Consider the following 18,532-nt stretch of genomic DNA (forward strand, 5'->3'; position numbering starts at 1 on the left):
AGCACACCAGATACCTCTCTGAGATCTTGAACCAATGTCTGATTCAGTTTTGGGGCAGGAGATGACTCCTGCCTTGATGAGCTGAGGCAGTTCCTGCTTGAAGGAGGCAAGTAAAGTGCAGGCGATGCTCTTTAGTTAAACCAAATTAAAGAAATGGGAGCCTTTGCTCCTCTCTACCCACTCAACTGTAAGGCCCCTCAAAACCTTTTTTCCTTTACTGCTCACACGGGCAATAGAGATCAGGGTGGAGAAATTGTTTCCAGGAGTGTAAAACAGTGCTCTCCATTGATTTGGTCATGTGTGCGCTGAGAAAAAGAGAGGCTACAGAGACCATTACTTTGGGTAAGCCTGGAACTGTCACTTTGTGCACCAACAACAATTCCAGGAGTTGAAGTTTAAGTGTGATCGTGCAGTGTGTTTTAAGCAGGTATAGCCACCTGCATACGTAAAATTGCTTAAGAGTTGGGAACTTGAGTGCTAAACGTGGCTAAGAAATGACCTGATCTGTAGTAAAGATAAGCACGTGGCAGGAGCTGTGAGGGCATTAAAACGTGATGGGGACTAAACACATGTGGGGGACTTGAAAGCCTTGGCAGCATGTATATTTTGACAGCCAATGACTACTTTCTCTCTTGGTAGCTTAACAGGGGAACTTAAAGGAAGCCAAAAGAGTGACAGTATTAGTTGGAAGAGAAATTATATTTTTCTTGGCTTCTTTTGGTGCAGTAATGCAATTAAAATGTGGCAGTACTGCATTGGGAATTGCTAATAATTTTAACTCTTTAAACACAGAGGATGAAGTTCTAACCTTCAGGATTCTGTGTGGAAGTGCAAAAATATCTGCATATTCCCCTTGGAAACCTTTGCCTTTAATCCATCCCGTGTGCCCTTGCCTTCAGCTGATACGGGAAAATAACGTGGTGTTGCTGAACCACGTCCCAGCTTGGTGAGGAGGTGCTCGGAGGTTTCTGTCAACAAGCAAGGAACAAGGGGAGCAGGGATGGGGAACCAAGATGGGTGAAGTTGACCAGGATTAGGGGAACTGATGCTGAACGGAGTCCAGCAGCCCCCTAAAGCTGGGGGGACTGGTGCTGTCAGGAGGTACAGGTAGTTCTCCCAGGACCCTGGAGTCCACTCTGGTTTCTCAAGCTGGGCAGTGGACTGAGAATCGGGTTCTAAGTTCAGTCCTGAAATTTTTTGTCTGTGTTTTTCAGTCTTCCCCCTTCCTTCTCCAAATAATAATGCATTTCTTCGGTTTTTATAACACTTTGTTTTAATAGCACTCTAGGGAAGTCCAGACTGTGTAACGGGTGGCAAGATATCTGTTCCAAAAATGAAGCTGTTTATGAACTGAAGGGAAGGCTAAGCATTTAAAAGGAGACAGATTTTCAGATTTCCTGTGTTCTGGTTTTGGCTGGCATAGAGTTAATTTTTTTCCTAGTAGCTAGTATAATGTTGTGTTTTGGATTCAGTATGAGAAGAATGTTGATAACACACTGATGTTTTCAGTTGTTGCTGAGTAGTGTTTAGACTAAGGCAAGGACTTTTCAGCTTCTCATGCCCAGCCAGCAAGAAGGCTGGAGGGGCACAAGAAGTTGGGAGGGGAGACAGCCAGGGCAGCTGACCCAAACTGGCCAGCGGGGTATTCCATACCATGTGATGTCATGTCCAGTATATAAACTGGGGGGAGTTTGCCGGCAGGGGTGGATCGCTGCTCGGGGACTGGCTCAGCATCAGTCAGCATGTGCTGAGCAATTGCATTGTGCATCATTTGTCTGTCTTGGGTTTTATTTCACTCTCTTTTTGTTATCTTCCTTTTCATTATTATTATTAACATTATTATTATTATTATTAATATTACTTAAATTTTTATTCCAATTATTAAACTGTTTTTATCTCAACCCATGAGTTTTACTTGTTTTTGATTCTCCTCCCCATCCCACAGGGGGGGCAGGGGGAGGAATGAGTGAGCGCCTGCATGGGGCTTAGTTGCTGGCTGGGGTGAAACCACGACATCCCACAATTTGAAAAATAACTAAACATTGTATTTAATTTTACAAAACAAAGTGAGATTTTTTAGCAAGTGCCAAGTGTTAGCGGTGAGCAATCAGCCTAGTTAATGTCCCTCCCAAAACAAATTAGTGTAATGATGGACTGTGGCACAGGCTTCACAACAGTTAGCTACTAGAATTAATGTATTCCATGTATCTCCTCTCTAATTTAAAATGCAAGTATTATTTTACAGCTTTCAGTGCTAACATTTCATATGAACTTCTTTCTTAGACTGCAACAAGTTTTAAAATGTACATTGAAAACTGGAACATTCAGACAGCTGCCTGGCTAAAACGGTAAGTGTAATGAAACAGTAACGTGCTTGTGAAACCCAAAAACTCTAGATGGCCTCAAAAAAACATTGACTGGTGAATCTCATAAATGTATAGTCTCTTGTCCTTTCTTTGTTTCCTGTGTCTGTAACAGTTGGTGGAATACAAGGGTATTTGGTGCTGTAAAGTTTTATTGCTGCAAATGTAAAATGCCCGCATTTTATATATAAGCAGGAAAGCCCCAAACGAACTGTTCAGATCTTCCATAATAAAAAGTAATAGCTTTTTGATGGCATCTTTTAGGCTGCCATTTGCCTCCGTTATTCTTGCTGTACTGTTTCACTTTGCCACGTTGTGTTTCCCATGCGTATTATTACCAGAGGTGAGCCTCTCTGTGTCACTGGGATCCAGTTCAGCTAGAACTGGAGAGAAGTCAAAGTCTTCAGAACCCCAGTGTAGTCTGGTTTGGAGTTACCACAAGATGTTTGCCAGGGAGTCACTGTTTAGGATATGGAGAAGAGACTTCTTTATAGCACTGAGAGGACCTGATTTTAACCCATGACTGTTAAGGCACATATAAATACTAGCATTAAGTCCAAATTTTGTAGATTGAACTCTCTCTCGTTACTCATTACACTTTTTGGCGTGATTACAGTTCAGCATACAGTCAATGTCGTGTCTGAAATGCAGGCACGGATTTATTGTAGTTATTGTAACTATTTTTGGTGTTAAATATATACATCCTAAAAGTCAATGTCTACTATTTTTCATGAAATGATGTTCCTGGTAAGTGCATTATTGTGACTCATTCTTTGGAACACAGCATTTCAGTTAAACTTCAGATAGCCAAATAGACAGGTTGGTGTGTTTTTGAACTGGTATCATTTGCTTGTGTCTTTGGAGTAAGATTTTGGGCTGCTAGAGTTAGCAGGAATCCCCTGCTTTGCAATAGCTTTGCGGCACTCCCTGTTCCCAGCGTTTGTCAGATAACAGTGCCTAAAAACACCTCCGTTCACCAGTGAAAGGTGGGGTCACGTCTCTTTGTCTTTTGACTCGCTCTTGATCTGCCATCAGAGTTTTGAAGGGTAGTGTGTGATTCCAGATAGAGGTATAAAGGTGAATGAAGTCTTGCCTGCCCTCTGTCCCATTATTCAATTAAATGCTATGAGGACCGGGAATATTTGTGGGCACTCTTTGGATACTCAGTGCATAAAAGCATGCTTCCTCTTTCCATCCAAACCTCCATCTAAATGAACGGAGAGCGCCTCGTGCCCTGGTGTGTACCAGAGACAAGATAAGACTGTTAAGAAAGCAGAATAAGACCTTACAAACAGAGAAGGATTTGAAGTGCAGCGTCCATTGTTCAGTTGTATTCAGCCTCTTCTTGTTTCGTTTTTGCAGCGTCTGCTATGACAGAGCTCCCTGGTACCCTACGGCTTTAACTTTTATCCTGTCGGCCCTGTGGCACGGTATCTATCCTGGATATTATTTTACGTTTCTCACTGGAATCCTTATCACACTCGCAGCCAGAGCAGTATGTACCTTTTGTTGTTCTCTTCTAAGGCCCATGCTAGATACTATCCAGCTGTCAACTGCAGGGACCACCCTGACACGGTCAAGCAGCTTGTCCCCACTGTGAGCCCTCTTTTATGCCTTTGCGGGCTTGAAGTTCACTGAAACTTTGTTCTGTATTGATGCTCATCACAGAGTACCCCCAGCAGTCATAAGCAGCACCAGTTCTGCACGGACTGCAGTGCTGTCCCTGGCTGGCAGAGGAAACGTTGCTGGTGGGTGTACAGTTGGTAGTGCCACCGGCTGTGTCCATGCAGTCAAATTAGCTTGGGATTCAAGGTCACGTTGGAGTCCAGACTTCAGCTAGGTCGTGTTGCCTGTATGCTGGTGTCTAATCGGCCCGGGGCCCAGTCTTTCACAAGGAGCTGTTACGGGTTGAGCATTAGCCCAAACTTGAACTCTTCCATGTGGATGCAATTGATGCGGTAAACTGGTCTCTGTGTTTATGGGCCTCGTTTTAGGTAGACTCACCGAAGACAAAACAGGTTTCCTCTCTCACTGTTGTTAAATTTATCACTGCTGATCTTTCAGGCCGAACCAGCCAGTTGTGCAGGTCTGGGAAGCAGCACCGTTGTCTTTCAGAGCTTGACTATGGATAAATAACCAGGTCAATTTGAAAGTTGAATTAAACTAGTGATCAGTATTAACCGTTAAAGCTAGAGCAGGTCGCTGAACATGTGGTCTTAACGTGTGCTTTGCCTCTGATTTATGAGGGTTTCATAGATGTGAAGCTAAATCAAAATCTCTAGGGAGCAGCACACATTTGCAGGTATAAACACGTATCTGTTCATTTAAAGTAGCTTTGTTTCACTGTTGATAACCAATAATAAATCAAGACCAGCAGGGAGGAAGATCAAATCATAACAACTCCCAAAGATATCGTGCCAGATATCCAGCATGAGAGTCTGCTTCCGTGATTATGATGGAGGAAATTAGGGGACACTTCTGTTTGCCACTGGTTGACTGTGGCATCTTGGGTATGCCAGTCAATACAATTCTGTCTTCCTACTCTCAGTGCTTTCTAACTGGTATATATACTTTTCTGTAATAGTAATGCTGATGATAAGTGGAAAGTCATACATTACAATGTGTCCGCATGACTTTGCCTAAGAAATGAATTTATATTAATTTTCTGTTTACTTTTCCCTGACCTGCAGATAAGAAACAGTTGCAGACATTACTTCCTCTCATCAGTGCCTCTCAAGATAGCCTATGATATTATTACCTGGGTTGTCACTCAACTGGCCGTGTGCTATACTGTTGCACCATTTGTTATGCTGGCTGTTGAGCCCACGATCAAGTTCTACAAGTAAGTTCTCTCCTCTTGACTATTATTCTCCAGACCAGTACAGGCTTTTGTTAAATAACTCAGACCACACTGAAAGGCAGTTGGCATTTCATCAGATTTGAAAGGAGTTCAAACAGGACGCTTAATAATGTGTAAGGGGTAATTTTTGCACTCCTGTAACTTAATGAGATAATAATAATGCCAAGGCAGAGCGCTTCACTAGTACTTCTCAGTCTTTCTGCGTCCCTATATGACTTTTCACATACTCAGTTTCCTTTTGAGTCTCAACCATTAACAGCGTCCAAGGCTGGAGAGGTCAAGAATAACGTAAATTGGCAGTAGGAAGGACTCGATGAGAAAGGGCCAGGTTTCCAGCTGCTGAATGCGTAGAACAGGAGATGTGATCGGTCAGCAGGAGATAAGGAGGGTGCCTGGTAGAGCATTACTTCTAAAAATGAGCATGCTTTTCTTTTTGAGTACTTCCATAGGAAGTGAGTACTTCTCTAGGTTCCTTAAAAATAAGAAAATGTTGGTGTTGCAGAAGATACTGAATGTACTCTATTAAAAATAAATTGAAACAAAGAAATAGAGAAAATAATTTGAAAAAGGAGACTGGACTACATTGCTTTACTTTTTCATTCTACAGTGAACTGTCCACATAGAGTAACAGGTTTTGGTTAAGACGACAGTTCCTTTCTCTAATGTAAAAGACATAAAACTGGTAGTCAAGATAGCTGCTGTCAGTAAGTCTGTTTGAAGGGTGTTGAATTTTGACATTTTCTATTCCTGTTTCATAAAACATTTGATTTCAAAGCAGAAAATTTACCAAATAAAAATTACTCCAAATCTTTCTTAGTTCCATTCCTTAATATTTTTTGCCCTAGTGACTTTGAACATAGTTAACATTTAAACTTGGAGACTGTTAAGCAAGGAAATCGTAGGCCTTTGGACCAGGGCATGAATTTTTGGAACACTGCACACCTAGCAGTGGTCTTAAGCACCTTACGAGGATATTAAGAACTATGGTAAGAAGCATAAATGAGACCACAGGGAGGTGTATCTCTGTGGTTAAGAGCTGGACCATACTGCTCCTAAACATCATCCTTCCCAAGCTGCCAGAGCCTCATGTAATTGGTTTAAGTATTTTTTTTTATTTCTGTTCAATCTTGTGTATACTGAATTATTTGAAATAAAAATATTTGATATTTAATAAAATATCAAATGAAGATATCTGAGTAGTTGCCTTCAAAAACACAATCCTTCTGTAAACATCATTACTTGACCATCCCCAGTTAAAAGTTCAGTGTTTGGATTTATTTCAGATCTCAGCCCTTGGAATGATTTTTTTTTTCTTTCTGTCACTTTTTTTATTTTTTTAAACTTGTACAAGTTTTATGTCCTAAGCATGAAGGATGTTTCTTCAGAATGTAGCCTTGTATACATACTCTAACATTAAAAGAGAGGTGGGCTGAATAAGTCTGGGGTTGAATTATGTGGGTTTATCTGAGCTGTCAGACTTTGGATTCTGGAGTTTGCTGATTGATTCCTTTCCTCATTAACATCCATGGCAACATTTCCATCGACGCCAGCGGGTACCGCATGCATAGGCTGTGTGAAATTCAAGGGTGTATTTTTGTGCTTTCTAGGTTGGGTTCATGCTTTCTGCATTTGCCCCTTAGCGCTAAATTCTGCATGGACTTATTGAGGTTGCACGATTCATGTTATTACCAACAAAAATATAATATTCTCTTTCTGCTTTTGTTCCCAGGTCTATGTATTTTCACATGCATATTCTAAGCATCCTGGTGTTGCTTGTGTTACCGATCAGACCTCAAGCCCACTCCATAAGAAAGCCTCAGAATCAGGCTATGATGAACTCTGTTAAAAGCAAGGACAAATGATGCCTCCAAAGAAAATTGCCAATATTGGGAAAACAAACTGTCATATTGGAAACAAACAAAGAAGAAGAAAAATGGGTGGGATGAGGGTTGAAGTACAAGACAGGTGGCATTTCTATTTGTTGTCTTAAAATCTTACTGGACAGGGCAGAAAAGAGCCTGAATGACCGTATTTCAAATTATTCCAGTTATCAGAGATTTTTACAGGCAACGTTTACAGGCTCATGGGGCATTTTGATTTTTTTTAATAAATATTTTTATGAAGTGTTTTTATATATTTAAACTTTTTCACAGAGAGGCATTTTTTTCTCTTTTACAGAAATATACAACTATTAATCAATAAATAATCTTGTGATTAGAGGGACAGGAAGCAGCTAGTACAGAGTTAGACCAGCTGCCTGATAGCCTGGTGCTGTGGGCAGCTGGCAGGGGAAGCTTTTCATCTCTTGGCTACGGAGAGAGATGGTGCAAGTAGAAAACTGCGGACGTGGGGTTGCTCAAGGTGCTGGCGCTGACTTCTGCCCCAGCAGGGAGAAGAGGGAGCGGGACTTTCCCCAGCAATGCCCAGAACAGGGACTGCAGCCTGAGCTTGGCAGCAAGGGTATTTCACAGCCTTTAACGTGACACCTGCTGGTAATGAGGGCGAGAAAATGTCCCTTGGGAATAGGTGTCTGGGAGCACTGGGAACTGGCTAACCCAAAATCTAAAGCCAAGTAAAAGCAAAACGAAAGAGGGGGTGTGGGGGGGAACCCAGCCTAGAGCAAAAGGAGGGACATACACCCTGTGATCTGTAGAGTTGTGCTTCTCTAATGACGCAGCTGGTGCTCATTGCTGCATCAGCCTTACTTTGCAGTTTTAGTGTGATGCAGCACTTCCATTTTGGTGTCAAAATAACCGAGGAGCCATGCAGGTTTAGCGTTTTAAAGCTCGCAGCTATGGGTTAAATCTGAAAAAGGTTTGTGATGGATCAGACTGTTCTACTCAAAAACATCCCATCTTATGGAAGGGTTACTTTCCAGCAGGGTAACACTAATATGAAACCTGAACAGGAATTAGCATAGTCATAATAAGTCATTCTCTACAAAATACTGTGATGTGATATGATCATTACAAGAGTCAAGGCAGAGTCCTGGTATGATCTTGACATGTGACTTTGCCTGTCAGTGCAAGTTTCCCTGCTTGTAAAGTCTTTGGCTTACAGGGATGTTTTGAGGCTTAATTTCTAAGAGCTTGTAGTGCATTGAGATAACCTGCTGCAAAATGCTGTGTCAGGTTTTCTTTATCTCATTTTTTTTTTTAAGTCCACTTACCCCAATAAAACAGGCTGGTATGACAACACATTGAAACCAACTAAAACATTTTTAAAATTACTGTTTTCCAGGAATGTTTTTATCAGCATTTTGTAGAAGCAATTCCCTCGTTAAAGTATTGGTATTGCTTTATGATCATTTAATTGATGTGTGATAGAGCAAAGAATCTGCTGCTTACTGCATTCTGATTTTTGTGTCAGATTAAAATTTTGCAGAATCCTAATGTTTTGGGAAGAAACAAATTGGTGAAACCAAAACAAGTTCCAAAAAAAGTTTGATTTTTTTTTTTTTTTTTTCTCCTTCGGTGGGAAGTTTTTGTTCTGTGACCACCTCATGATTTAGAGCATAGTTCATGGAAGAGTTTATTTGGTAATTTATTTTGAAGGTGAGATGGGATTAAAAGGTAGATCTGAATAAACAAATTGCTTTGTGTCACCGCCTGGCATTATTAATCACAAATGTCTAATGTGAAAATGGGTGGGTGGGTGGGCATGAGATCCCTCACGCTTGTGAGGGGGAATGTTCAGGTCTGCTGGATTTTACAGAGCAGTTGGGCTTTACATCCTGCTCCTGCTGAAACGAAGACAAGACGACCCCCGTTCATTTTCATGGCAGCTTTGTCCTTCACTTGGCCAGTCCTTACTTGTCCTTGTGCGTGTGTTCTCGTTGTGGCACCGGCCTCCGTTGCCTCTTGGGCATCTGGTGTTTCCCTGGAGGTCTGGCTGTGCCAGCCCTGTTTCTTGCGGGAGGGAACTTGGGCATATCCCCAGGGAGGATGGGGGCTTGGGCGCTGCTGGCCGTGGCATCCCGTGGGCTTGAAGCCAGCTTGTGTTTACTTCCCAGAAACTGGAATTAATTGCTATGATGAGCGCTGGCAGACCCAGCGGAACGCACATCAACGCCGGGCTTCGGCAAGCCTGCAGAAGGCAAGTGTTTCCAGCAGGTTGGCTTTAGCATCTGCCTTGGAAAATAAATGTGCTCGAAGAGGGTTGTGGGTTTGTGTCTGCTGCTTTGTGCTCTGAGGTCTGCAGCCCTTCCCAAGCTCTACGTTCAAGAGAGGCCAAGTGTTATCAGTGGGGTTTCTTTTCTAGTGTTTCATGTAAGTGGAACCTGCTTAACTCTAATGCCATCAACTTCTCTTGTAGTTTCAGCTTCTACAATGTGATGAATTAGTCAGGGCTAGTGAGCAAACTCATTCTCCTGTCACGTTGTCTTCTCAGCCTCATCCTCTCCCTGAAAACAGGAACCCTGGGCTTCAATGACAACTGGTCATGTGGATTTAATATGATATGTTACATGAATTAAAATTGAAATGGTCTTTTTGAAATGTTGCATTGGCAGGGAAACTTGCTGGTTGAATTAGTCTTAAAGCTGGGGGGGGGGGGGCGGAACACGACACATGACGTAAAATTACCTAACATCTTTGCTGTACTGCATTACTGTGGACTAGACATCTTACCTAGCCAAATGTGGCAGTCCTGCCAAGCTAACAGAGTGGATTTAAATCACTGTAAAACACTCCTTTGAAAAAAGGCTGTTAGCTTTGGTACTACCTGTCTCAATCCATTGTACTGAGTCTTCCTCTCATTTTCTTTTTCTCAGGGGGATAAAATCTGGTTTTATAGAAAGACTGCAAACAGCCACTGCTATTTAGAGAACACTCGTGCTAGTAGCATGCATCTACTTTGCACAGGAGTATATAACTAGGAGCCGAAGTAGAGATTCAGGTTATAAAAGTGTGATGTCGGGAGCTCAAGTACTGGCCTTGCATTACTTGGTCTCTACTTGCAATACTGTAATTTAAGGGTGTGCTTCAGTGATTAAAATACATGATTGTGACTACCACCGTGGTGTTAGTTTCTAATCCGTCTCTAGGTTGCTTGTGCTGCAAAAAGCTGAGGAGCTGAAGCTTCTAGAGAGATTCTGAAGACAAAACCAATCTTGATGGTTTGTAAGAGACAAATATGAGCCTATCAGACAGAAATGAAAAAGGTAGATTGTACTGGATTGACTAGCTGCTATTTTTCAGCACATTTAGCTGCATGAAAGCTAAACTAGAAGTTGAGACGCACTTAGGAGACAGGACTGAATGAAGAGTAAAACTTCATTTCAGCTTAACTATGGGTCTGGTATTTAAAGAAACAACAGCTCAGTGATTTTCTCAGTGGACTGGAAGCACAAAGTACTTTCTTTTCCTGTCCTGTAGGCTGTCCCCCTCCTCGAGTACATTCCAAGCAATGAAGGCAGCACAGAAGGGGGATACAAGGTGGGCAGATATTTTTTTTTTTCTTCCTTTTTGGCTGTTCTGTTCTGTGTGCATACATTACACATAGCTGGGATTTTTGCATCACTTAAAATGAGGTAGGCGGGTGAGAAGGCTATAGATTTTTACTCTGTTGGTAGGTGTTTGCATGAACCTGCACTTACCTCTCTGCACATGTAAAAGCAGGCTCAGCAGACTAGATCTGGATCCTTTCTTAGAAACACAGGTTGAAATCCCGACACTCAAGGAAGTCTAGAGGTAAAATTCCTGTTAGTGAGGGCAGTGTCTCTGATATTTAAAGCCTTTCTTTCCTTATCCCCGAGCTGGGGACTTTAGAAAAATATTCTACTGGCTGCAGTAGTAAAGGGACTAAATGGAAACTTGTCTTAAAAGTGTGTTACAAGGAATGCCTATAGTCTACACGTTGTGAACAGAGGAAGAGCATGTCTCTCCTCATCCTTGCCCAAGACAAAGTGACACGCATGTTTGCATATTGAAATGTCAAATATCCTTTGAGGTACCATTCTCTTATTGCACTGAACTGATGTACTTCAGCTCTCGGGGGCTAGAGGCGTTCCACTGCGGTAACAAAGTGGGAAGCCTTGCCTGCCACCTCAGCATGAGTACGAACGCGCTTTAAAAACGTATTCTTTTATGCGGCATCAGCCTGCTGCTCCCTTTCTTCTTAGAGGTGACAGTAACAATAACACACGAAGCGTTTGGATTTGCTCTGGGTGGGAACTGCAGCCTTCCGAGCACTGATGCGATGCCATAAAGCGGGCGCGTTTGCTGGGTTATACATTTACGAGCAGTGCCCTCTGTGGGCAGCCGGACCTCGGCCAGCACTCGAGTGAAGGTTCGAGTGTTTCGAGTGGGGGACGCTGCCAAGGCGAAGGTGTTCGCAGCAGTGCAACCACGCTAACCGCAGGGCAGCTGGCGGCTTTCGCATGGGCGATAGCAAACGCGTTTTGCATTGGGGCGGGAGAGCAAGAGAAATTGAAGACTTAGGTAGGCTGGGAAAAAATATTATTGCAGGAGGAAATGCTGCCTTGTTGGTAGAAAAGGTGGTGTTTATGTGCCTTAAGGACTTGGGGTACGCTTTTGTTCCTCTGACTCAAATATGGTCTGTGGAAAGGAACCACAGGATGGGGGAAAATCAGTTCTGAGAAGTGCCCCGAGACCACCCTCGGGACCTGATTTATTGTCCGTCCATAGAGCAGCTCTGAACGTGAGACCCCAGGCTTTTCTACTGCAGCCTGGTTCCCTGCACGCTGGGACAAGGGGTCGCGCAGCTTGTGTGTGAGTCCCTGGCACAAACGGCAGGCAGAGATCCAGGAACACGCCACGCTCACGGCTGGTTTTCCCGATCCCTCTGTCAGGTGCTGCCCAGCTGTATTGGGAAAAGAGTTTGGGGAGTACTGAGGCCGAACCAGTCACGGTGGGATGGGGTGAAGGGAAACGCTGCCAGGGCCCAGACATGCTAAGTAACCCTTGCCTTGTCCTGGGGTGGAAACTGGTACCCCTCTTCATCAGAAGCATCTTCAGGTGGTGACGCTGTCACTGCTCTGAGACACGTGGATTTCTCTTTGTTCATATTTATTCTTGCCTTGATGGCTTCTGTTTTAGTGCACTTCAGGTTTTTTGCTTTACTTGTTTTATTTGTGTCTGAGAAAGATGGTGTTATGTAGCTATTTTCTGTCTGATCAGGGAGATACACAACTAAAGGCAACCTCGAAAGATGTGGTGAGTAACATGAGTATAGGAATAGATAATGTGAACACGTTCTAAGTCCATTAATTGATTTTACCTGTCTGTGACTCTGATGTGGGGTTTTTTCCCCTGAGTACTCTTAAATAACACCTCCCAGTGTACAGCAGCTGGTGCAGGTTTCCCTTGGAGGCATCTTGGGAAGCAGCTCGGACAAAAAAAGCCCATTTCTGACACCCACAGCCCCCCCAACCTGGCCTGGACCACGGCTCCTCCAGGGCAGGCGGGTGAGGGGCTGCCCGGGATGCTTCGGGATTGCTTGGGGTACCGTGTTCTTCCTCCTCCTCCTCCCAGCCTGTGAACACGCGTGCGATCCACAGCACGTGTGACAGCAAGGGAGAGAGACTGCTTGCAGCTTCAGCCCTCAGTGTGCAAACCCGGGTGCGGGGCCCATCAGGCACGTGAAATAAGAGACGATCCCGGCGCAGATCGTGAGCAGAAAGACAGATTGCTTTGGGCAGCGGGCAGCAGAGATAAACGCATAGGTGGGGACCGGAGGTACAGAGAGATTGTGACGAGGGACCGTGAGCAGGCAGCTTGTGCCACAAGAAGGAGCAAAAAAAAGCGGGTTTCCAAAGCACCAGCCTACGGCTTCACGTGTCCCCTGCCGGCGACGGTGGCAAGGTTTGCCTGCTGGTTTTGGAGGGGTCCATGCCGGACCCAGCACCCGCTGACAGAGGGGATGGCCTGGGTGTTTCAAATCCCGGGCTGGTCCCTCCCCTGCTTCCCCCCACGCCAGTGAAATCAAGAGATGCTCTTAAAATACGAAACGTCATCAAGAATCTTTAGCGCCTTTATACGCATCTTTAGCGTCTTTACATTTGCCTTCTGATCTCGGCACCTTTGAAGCCTACACGTTCAAGCTGTTCCCAGCTGCGAAGGCCAGAAAGGCTTTCGGAAACGGCGGCTGTCAGTAAGGCGGTTTCCACGCTACGCCCGGTCCCTCGATGTTTTTTACAAATGATGTAAAGCCATGACGGGCACGGGAGCCGCGACGGGCGCGGGAGCTCTCCTCTCTCCTCGCTCCTTCCCGCCCAGAGTTTCAGCTGGCAGGAGGGACGGAGGCAGAAACCGCCTGGAGGATGGGAACCGGCATTATCGGTGGCTTTCAGAGAGCTGGCTTCTGTGGAGAGGTTTTGTTTGCAGGCGGCCGCGTGGTCCCAGCGGTGTGCTATTGGCCTGCCTCAATTAGACTTCTTGACTGATGGCCAGTTTAATGAGCCTATGTACAGAGGGTCATTCAACATGGCAATTATACCTATAAATCTATTTGCAGCAGGGCTCGAATAACCTTTTGCGCACAGTTCTTCATAAAATGACTGTCTGATTAATTAACATTAATTTATCCACTGTATGGAACCAGATGCGGTCCGTATGAAAGCCTCTGCTCTGATGTGCAGGCGCTGTGTGAACTGGGAGGATTTGGGGATGGTAATGGCTCTGATGTTGTTTAAAGCCTCTCTTTTAGACACCCCCCCCCTTCTTCCTCTTTCTCTCTCTCTTTCTCTCTCTCTGGTCCCAGTTGATTAACATTCCAGGGCAGCATCATATAACAGGGGGCAAAATTCAATTAATTGAATATGAAATATTTATAACCCTACTCTATGTGTCTATCAGAGAAGGGTCCTTAATAGATCTTCTCATTAGCATGGACTGGTGACTCACTTCTCTGCTTTCACAGTCATTTGGAATTAAAATCCAATTAATCTAATGTCCCTGTGAATATTATTAAACTATTTGAAAAACTGCATAGAAGAGATATGAGGCAGGGGGTGAGGGGCTAAGAGAAGAAGAGGGAATATGTCTTGAGCTCATGAAGATTCATTTCTCTGTTAAACACGTAGTCTGGAAAGACTAATTCCCTGTTTTCTGGAAAGTGGATAGCTAATTCTTAATATCAAAAGCCTGAGAATGGAAAAATAACTTGCTTTCTACAAGCAGAACTGTGTCGTCTTTGAACAGGCAGAGAAATGCCCTTACCTCTTCCCACCTTTCAGGTTGCTCCTACTTCTTGGGTGCTAATGTTAGCCTGAAGCGGTGGACAGATTTACACAAGGTTTTTAGGAACCAAAATTAGATAATTTGGGGGCTCGTTCCCAGCTCTCCAGCAGCGTTCGGCTGGCCCAGGCTGACTCTGTGGCCAGAGACCCCAGCTGCCCGTCCTGGGGTCCGGGAGGGCACCGGTGTCCCTCCTGACCCTTGCAGGGAATTTCCCTTCCCATGGGAAGTGGAGCGAGCATGGGGAGAGGCAGGGTGAGACCATACAGAGCGAGAAACAGTCAGGGCACGTAGATCCCCGGGCTGGGGAGCACTCCTGGACTGCCTCGTATGAACGTAGCCTAGAGGACTATTTAATTGTTAAATATCTCTATCTCTACAGTGGATAGGGTGCTGACCTGAAACTCAGCAAGGAGGGATCTTAACCATGAATTTCACATGCGAACTTTGAGCAGGAGGTAAGTTGCTAAATTGAATATTCCCCTAATGGGAATGACTTGAGGACAAAATCCTTTAATGACTCAAAGGAATTCAGAGGCTGCTGCAAGAGTAAGTCAGGAGATAAATATTTCTGAGCTAGAAGAATATTCTGGATATCCAGATACAAAATGTTCCTCTTCTATTTTAAAAACAATACATTAAAAGATCTATCCACAAAGTTTTTTCTGGTTTTGTTTGTTTGCTTTTTGTTTTAGGTGGAAGTAACCTATTCCTTTAAACACTCCCCCTTCCTTTTTTTTTTTTTCTTCTCTGTTAGAAGCTTAGTCCAAACATTTTCACAGAACACAAATACACTTTAAGATACAACTACTATATATCCCAATGTCTTTATGAAGCCTTATAAAGCCAGACTTGAGAGAGACTGAACGTGCTTCCCCTGTCACAGAGGTACAACCCATGGGAGACACTTAGCTGCTTAGTAATGCTGCTGTACAGACTGCAAACCAGAAGCAAGGAATATTTGTGCACATCAGGCAGAGGTCAGGCTCAGTCACTCTTTTCCTTCAGCACATCTGGAGTTTTTGTCACCCCTGTATTGACCAGTTCCGATTTATTTGTTGTACCTGGTAAAACTGCAGGCTGCACCGGTGTGGTACAATGAAGTACAACATGCAAATCTCAGCTGCTCTGGACTTAATACGGCAAATAAATCACAGGTGAATGTACGTAATTTTTATTTACTGAGGGAAATCTATGCCTAATGTGCCCCTTTTCCCATTATTGTAACCCTGAAAGTCGTCTAGGTCTTTTTAAAGTTGCTTAATTTACTAGTACTGAAAAATCTCATCAGCAGTTTGGTTTGCTGCTCATCTGCACCGAGGAGCTGAAGTTAGACCCGGCATAAACATGTTCCTGTTCACAGTAAATCTAAGCAAGAAGCCTCTTAATTCAAACCACAGCTTTCCAGGGAGCAGAAAGCAAGAACTGAAATCTTAACCCTCTCCACACTGGAAAAACCACAGGACCTGAAACGTGCTGGCACCTCATAGGACAAACCCAGAACGCCCTGAGGGTGCCCGGTCGGTCTGCTGAAAGCTGGTGCTACTGCAAAAAGCTGCTGTTTGGGCTTGGTAGCATTTCATACCTGTTTTGTCTGTCTGTTTATCAATCCATATTTATTTCTTTAGTGCTGCTGACCTGCTGTGACGGATACAGGGAGGTGGCTGAATCTGAACTACAGGCTTAAAATTGTATTATCTAAGGCCCTAATTGTGTTTGCTTTTGATCTTAGAAGAGATTGATTGTGGCAAAACTCTTGAGTCCAATCAAATTTAAAGAAGAAACAAGTTCTTATTTTCTGTAACTCTGTGCTTTTTCTGCAGCTGGTCACTGGATGTTGCCCCCAGTTTATTCTTATTCCCTCTTCCATCCTAGCCAGAGATAAATGTGGCAGCCCTTCTCAGTGGCTTCTCTCTCCCTTTGTCTGTTGTTTATGGTCTATGTCCTAGCTTAGGCTCCAAGCCCCAGTGGTCAGGGACAAAAAGTCTTGATTGCCCCTTTCCCTGGGATCTCTGCAGCAGGAAAACAGAGAGAAAGGCAACATAAAGTGCACTTGTTCTGTGCCGTGAAGATTGCACTCCCACTTTGCTCTGGTATAAAATGATGGCTGCTGATGAAGGGTAGTGGAAAATCAAATCTCTGGGTCTTTTTTTTCAATCTTCTGCAGTCCCCTGCACACTTCAGGCGCTGTATTAATCATTATAATTTCTTCCACATTGCCACTTTGTCTGCGAGCTTCCTTTGAGCAGTGTTTTCTGTTTTGTGCTCTCTTCCAGCAGGCTCCAGCTTTCCTGGAAGCGGCTGCCTGAGCTCTTTCCCAGGGCGAGGGTATGCCAGCCAGTGCATCAATCCACTTTTGTTTTCATTATGCCAGCTTCCTGCGAAGTTTTCAAATTAATTTTAACGCCTCCCTCAATTTTGAGGTCTATAAAAAGACCCTGGTTCTGCCTACCTTGGTGAACTGGGACCCATTCAGGAATCCGGAGGATGCTTTTGCCTTGGTGCTGGGGGGGGAACCGTTTCCCCTGCCGGCATTCAGCGGGTTCCTGGTGCTATCAGCCCGAAAACATCCGGACCCCAGGTCAGAAGATGGAGCTATGCTTCAGATGTCAGACCCCTGCCCCAAGCTGTGCTGGGTTGGGCAATCCCAGCAGGGCAGTCCTGAGCCTCATCCCCATGTCCCCGTGCTCGGCCGACTTGTCGGAGCTGGGGTTGTTCCACAAAAGCCCAGCCAAAGCTGGGGGGGAGCACTGCGGCTGAAGTGGCAAGCGATGCTGTTTTCCTATGCAAGGTCAAAAAAAAAAAAATGTAAATTGAACAAAGGGTTTGGTCTGTGTCTGCGCTGTAAGTCAAAAGGGTGCAGGTTGTGCGGACCTACTTACATTAGCTTTAAACTAACTGCCTCTGTGGCAACGTGGACCTCGGCAGGGGCTCAGAGCTGGCAGAGGCGAGGGGGGACAAGGACATCGTTGTACCTGTGAAAGCTGTCCGTGTTGGATGCTCAGTCAGGGGTCTAGGACTAGTGGATGCTTGTGGGGCTGTGGACAACTGCTAAGAACTCTGCAAGGAAAAGGCAAACCTGATGTTAGCCTTGCAGTTGTGATGTAGGCATCTTCACTGCCGGTGGAAAAATGTTTAGTGGCCTACAGATTGAAAAAAAAAAGTGATCACCATGGGACAAGATGCCAGATTGCACTCAGTAACCCCTTTTCTGCTTTTCGCTTTGCTCTCTGCTAAGTATCTTTAACAGCTCCCCTTTCTGATGGAAGAAAGGATGTGCACGGTAAAACAGTCTGGAAAGCATTTGTCTTGCTTGCAGTGGGTTGCTAGGTCTGTGTCACTGTCCTGTGCCTCTGGAGTCACGGGTCTACGTCGGTGGAGAGTGGCCGTGAGCTGCAGTAAGTCACCGTGGAGCCAAACAACATTCGGCCACTTTGCACCGGAGGGAGGTCGCAGAAGCAGCGAAACTGGGGTTGGGGGGAATCTCTGGAGGTCAGACGGGCCAGACCCCTTGCTGCCGCCTGGAGCTGACATGGGGATGGCAGGGGAAAGGGCAAAATGTTAATGAATGGGTCCCACAGCCGTCTTTCCGTGTCTAGTTCTGCCTTGTTCACACCAGTAAGGGACCCTGCCGCTGAAGTCGGGAGAGTGGCACTGCCAGGGCATGGGTGTTGGGTGGAAAAGACCGGTGGAGAGACTCCTGCCTTTCCCCTTCTTCCAAGGACCTTTCACAGTTCAGGTGTTTTAAATAATAGAAAGGGAAGAAACTTCTAAAAACTTTCTATTCACAGCCAAGAAAGAGAAAAAACTACCAGTTTTCCTATCAGCTAAAGCCTCGTGGTCTTGACTCAGATGTTACCTGGTGCATCAGGAGGCTTTCCCCAGTGAGAAGGTGGAAGGAGCTCCTCTGCCCCTGCCCACCTCCCCACCTAGTGCTCCACAGCCTCAGGTAACGCTGAGACCTGGGTGGCTGAGAGATAGCCTACTTATTTTATCTTTTTTTTTTTTTTTTTTCCCCAGCATCAGGCTGCAAATGAAAATACCTTTTCAGCCCTCATATTATTACCCATATGGATGCCACCTTTAGTGCACTCTGTTCAGTGCTATAATAG

At 44.7% G+C, this 18,532-nt stretch overlaps 1 protein-coding gene across 4 annotated transcripts in view; it reads left to right on the forward strand.

Moving 5' to 3' along the window:
- The window catches only part of MBOAT1 (membrane bound glycerophospholipid O-acyltransferase 1), a 58,689-nt gene extending 49,871 nt beyond the window's left edge, over positions 1-8,818 (forward strand). For 3 of the 4 annotated variants that reach the window (XM_075052238.1, XM_075052240.1, XM_075052239.1), the window contains 4 exons: positions 2,284-2,348; positions 3,726-3,858; positions 5,054-5,205; positions 6,953-8,818. In XM_075052238.1, the coding sequence (XP_074908339.1) occupies positions 2,284-2,348; positions 3,726-3,858; positions 5,054-5,205; positions 6,953-7,085 (483 nt within the window). In that variant the 3' untranslated portion in view covers positions 7,086-8,818. The remainder of the gene's footprint in view (positions 1-2,283; positions 2,349-3,725; positions 3,859-5,053; positions 5,206-6,952) is intronic. The other variant, XR_012653737.1, reaches the window with a different exon arrangement.
- Positions 8,819-18,532: the final 9,714 nt, after the last annotated feature.

This window comes from Buteo buteo, chromosome 20 (assembly GCF_964188355.1).
Source record: "Buteo buteo chromosome 20, bButBut1.hap1.1, whole genome shotgun sequence".
Classification (NCBI taxonomy): Eukaryota; Metazoa; Chordata; class Aves; order Accipitriformes; family Accipitridae; genus Buteo; species Buteo buteo.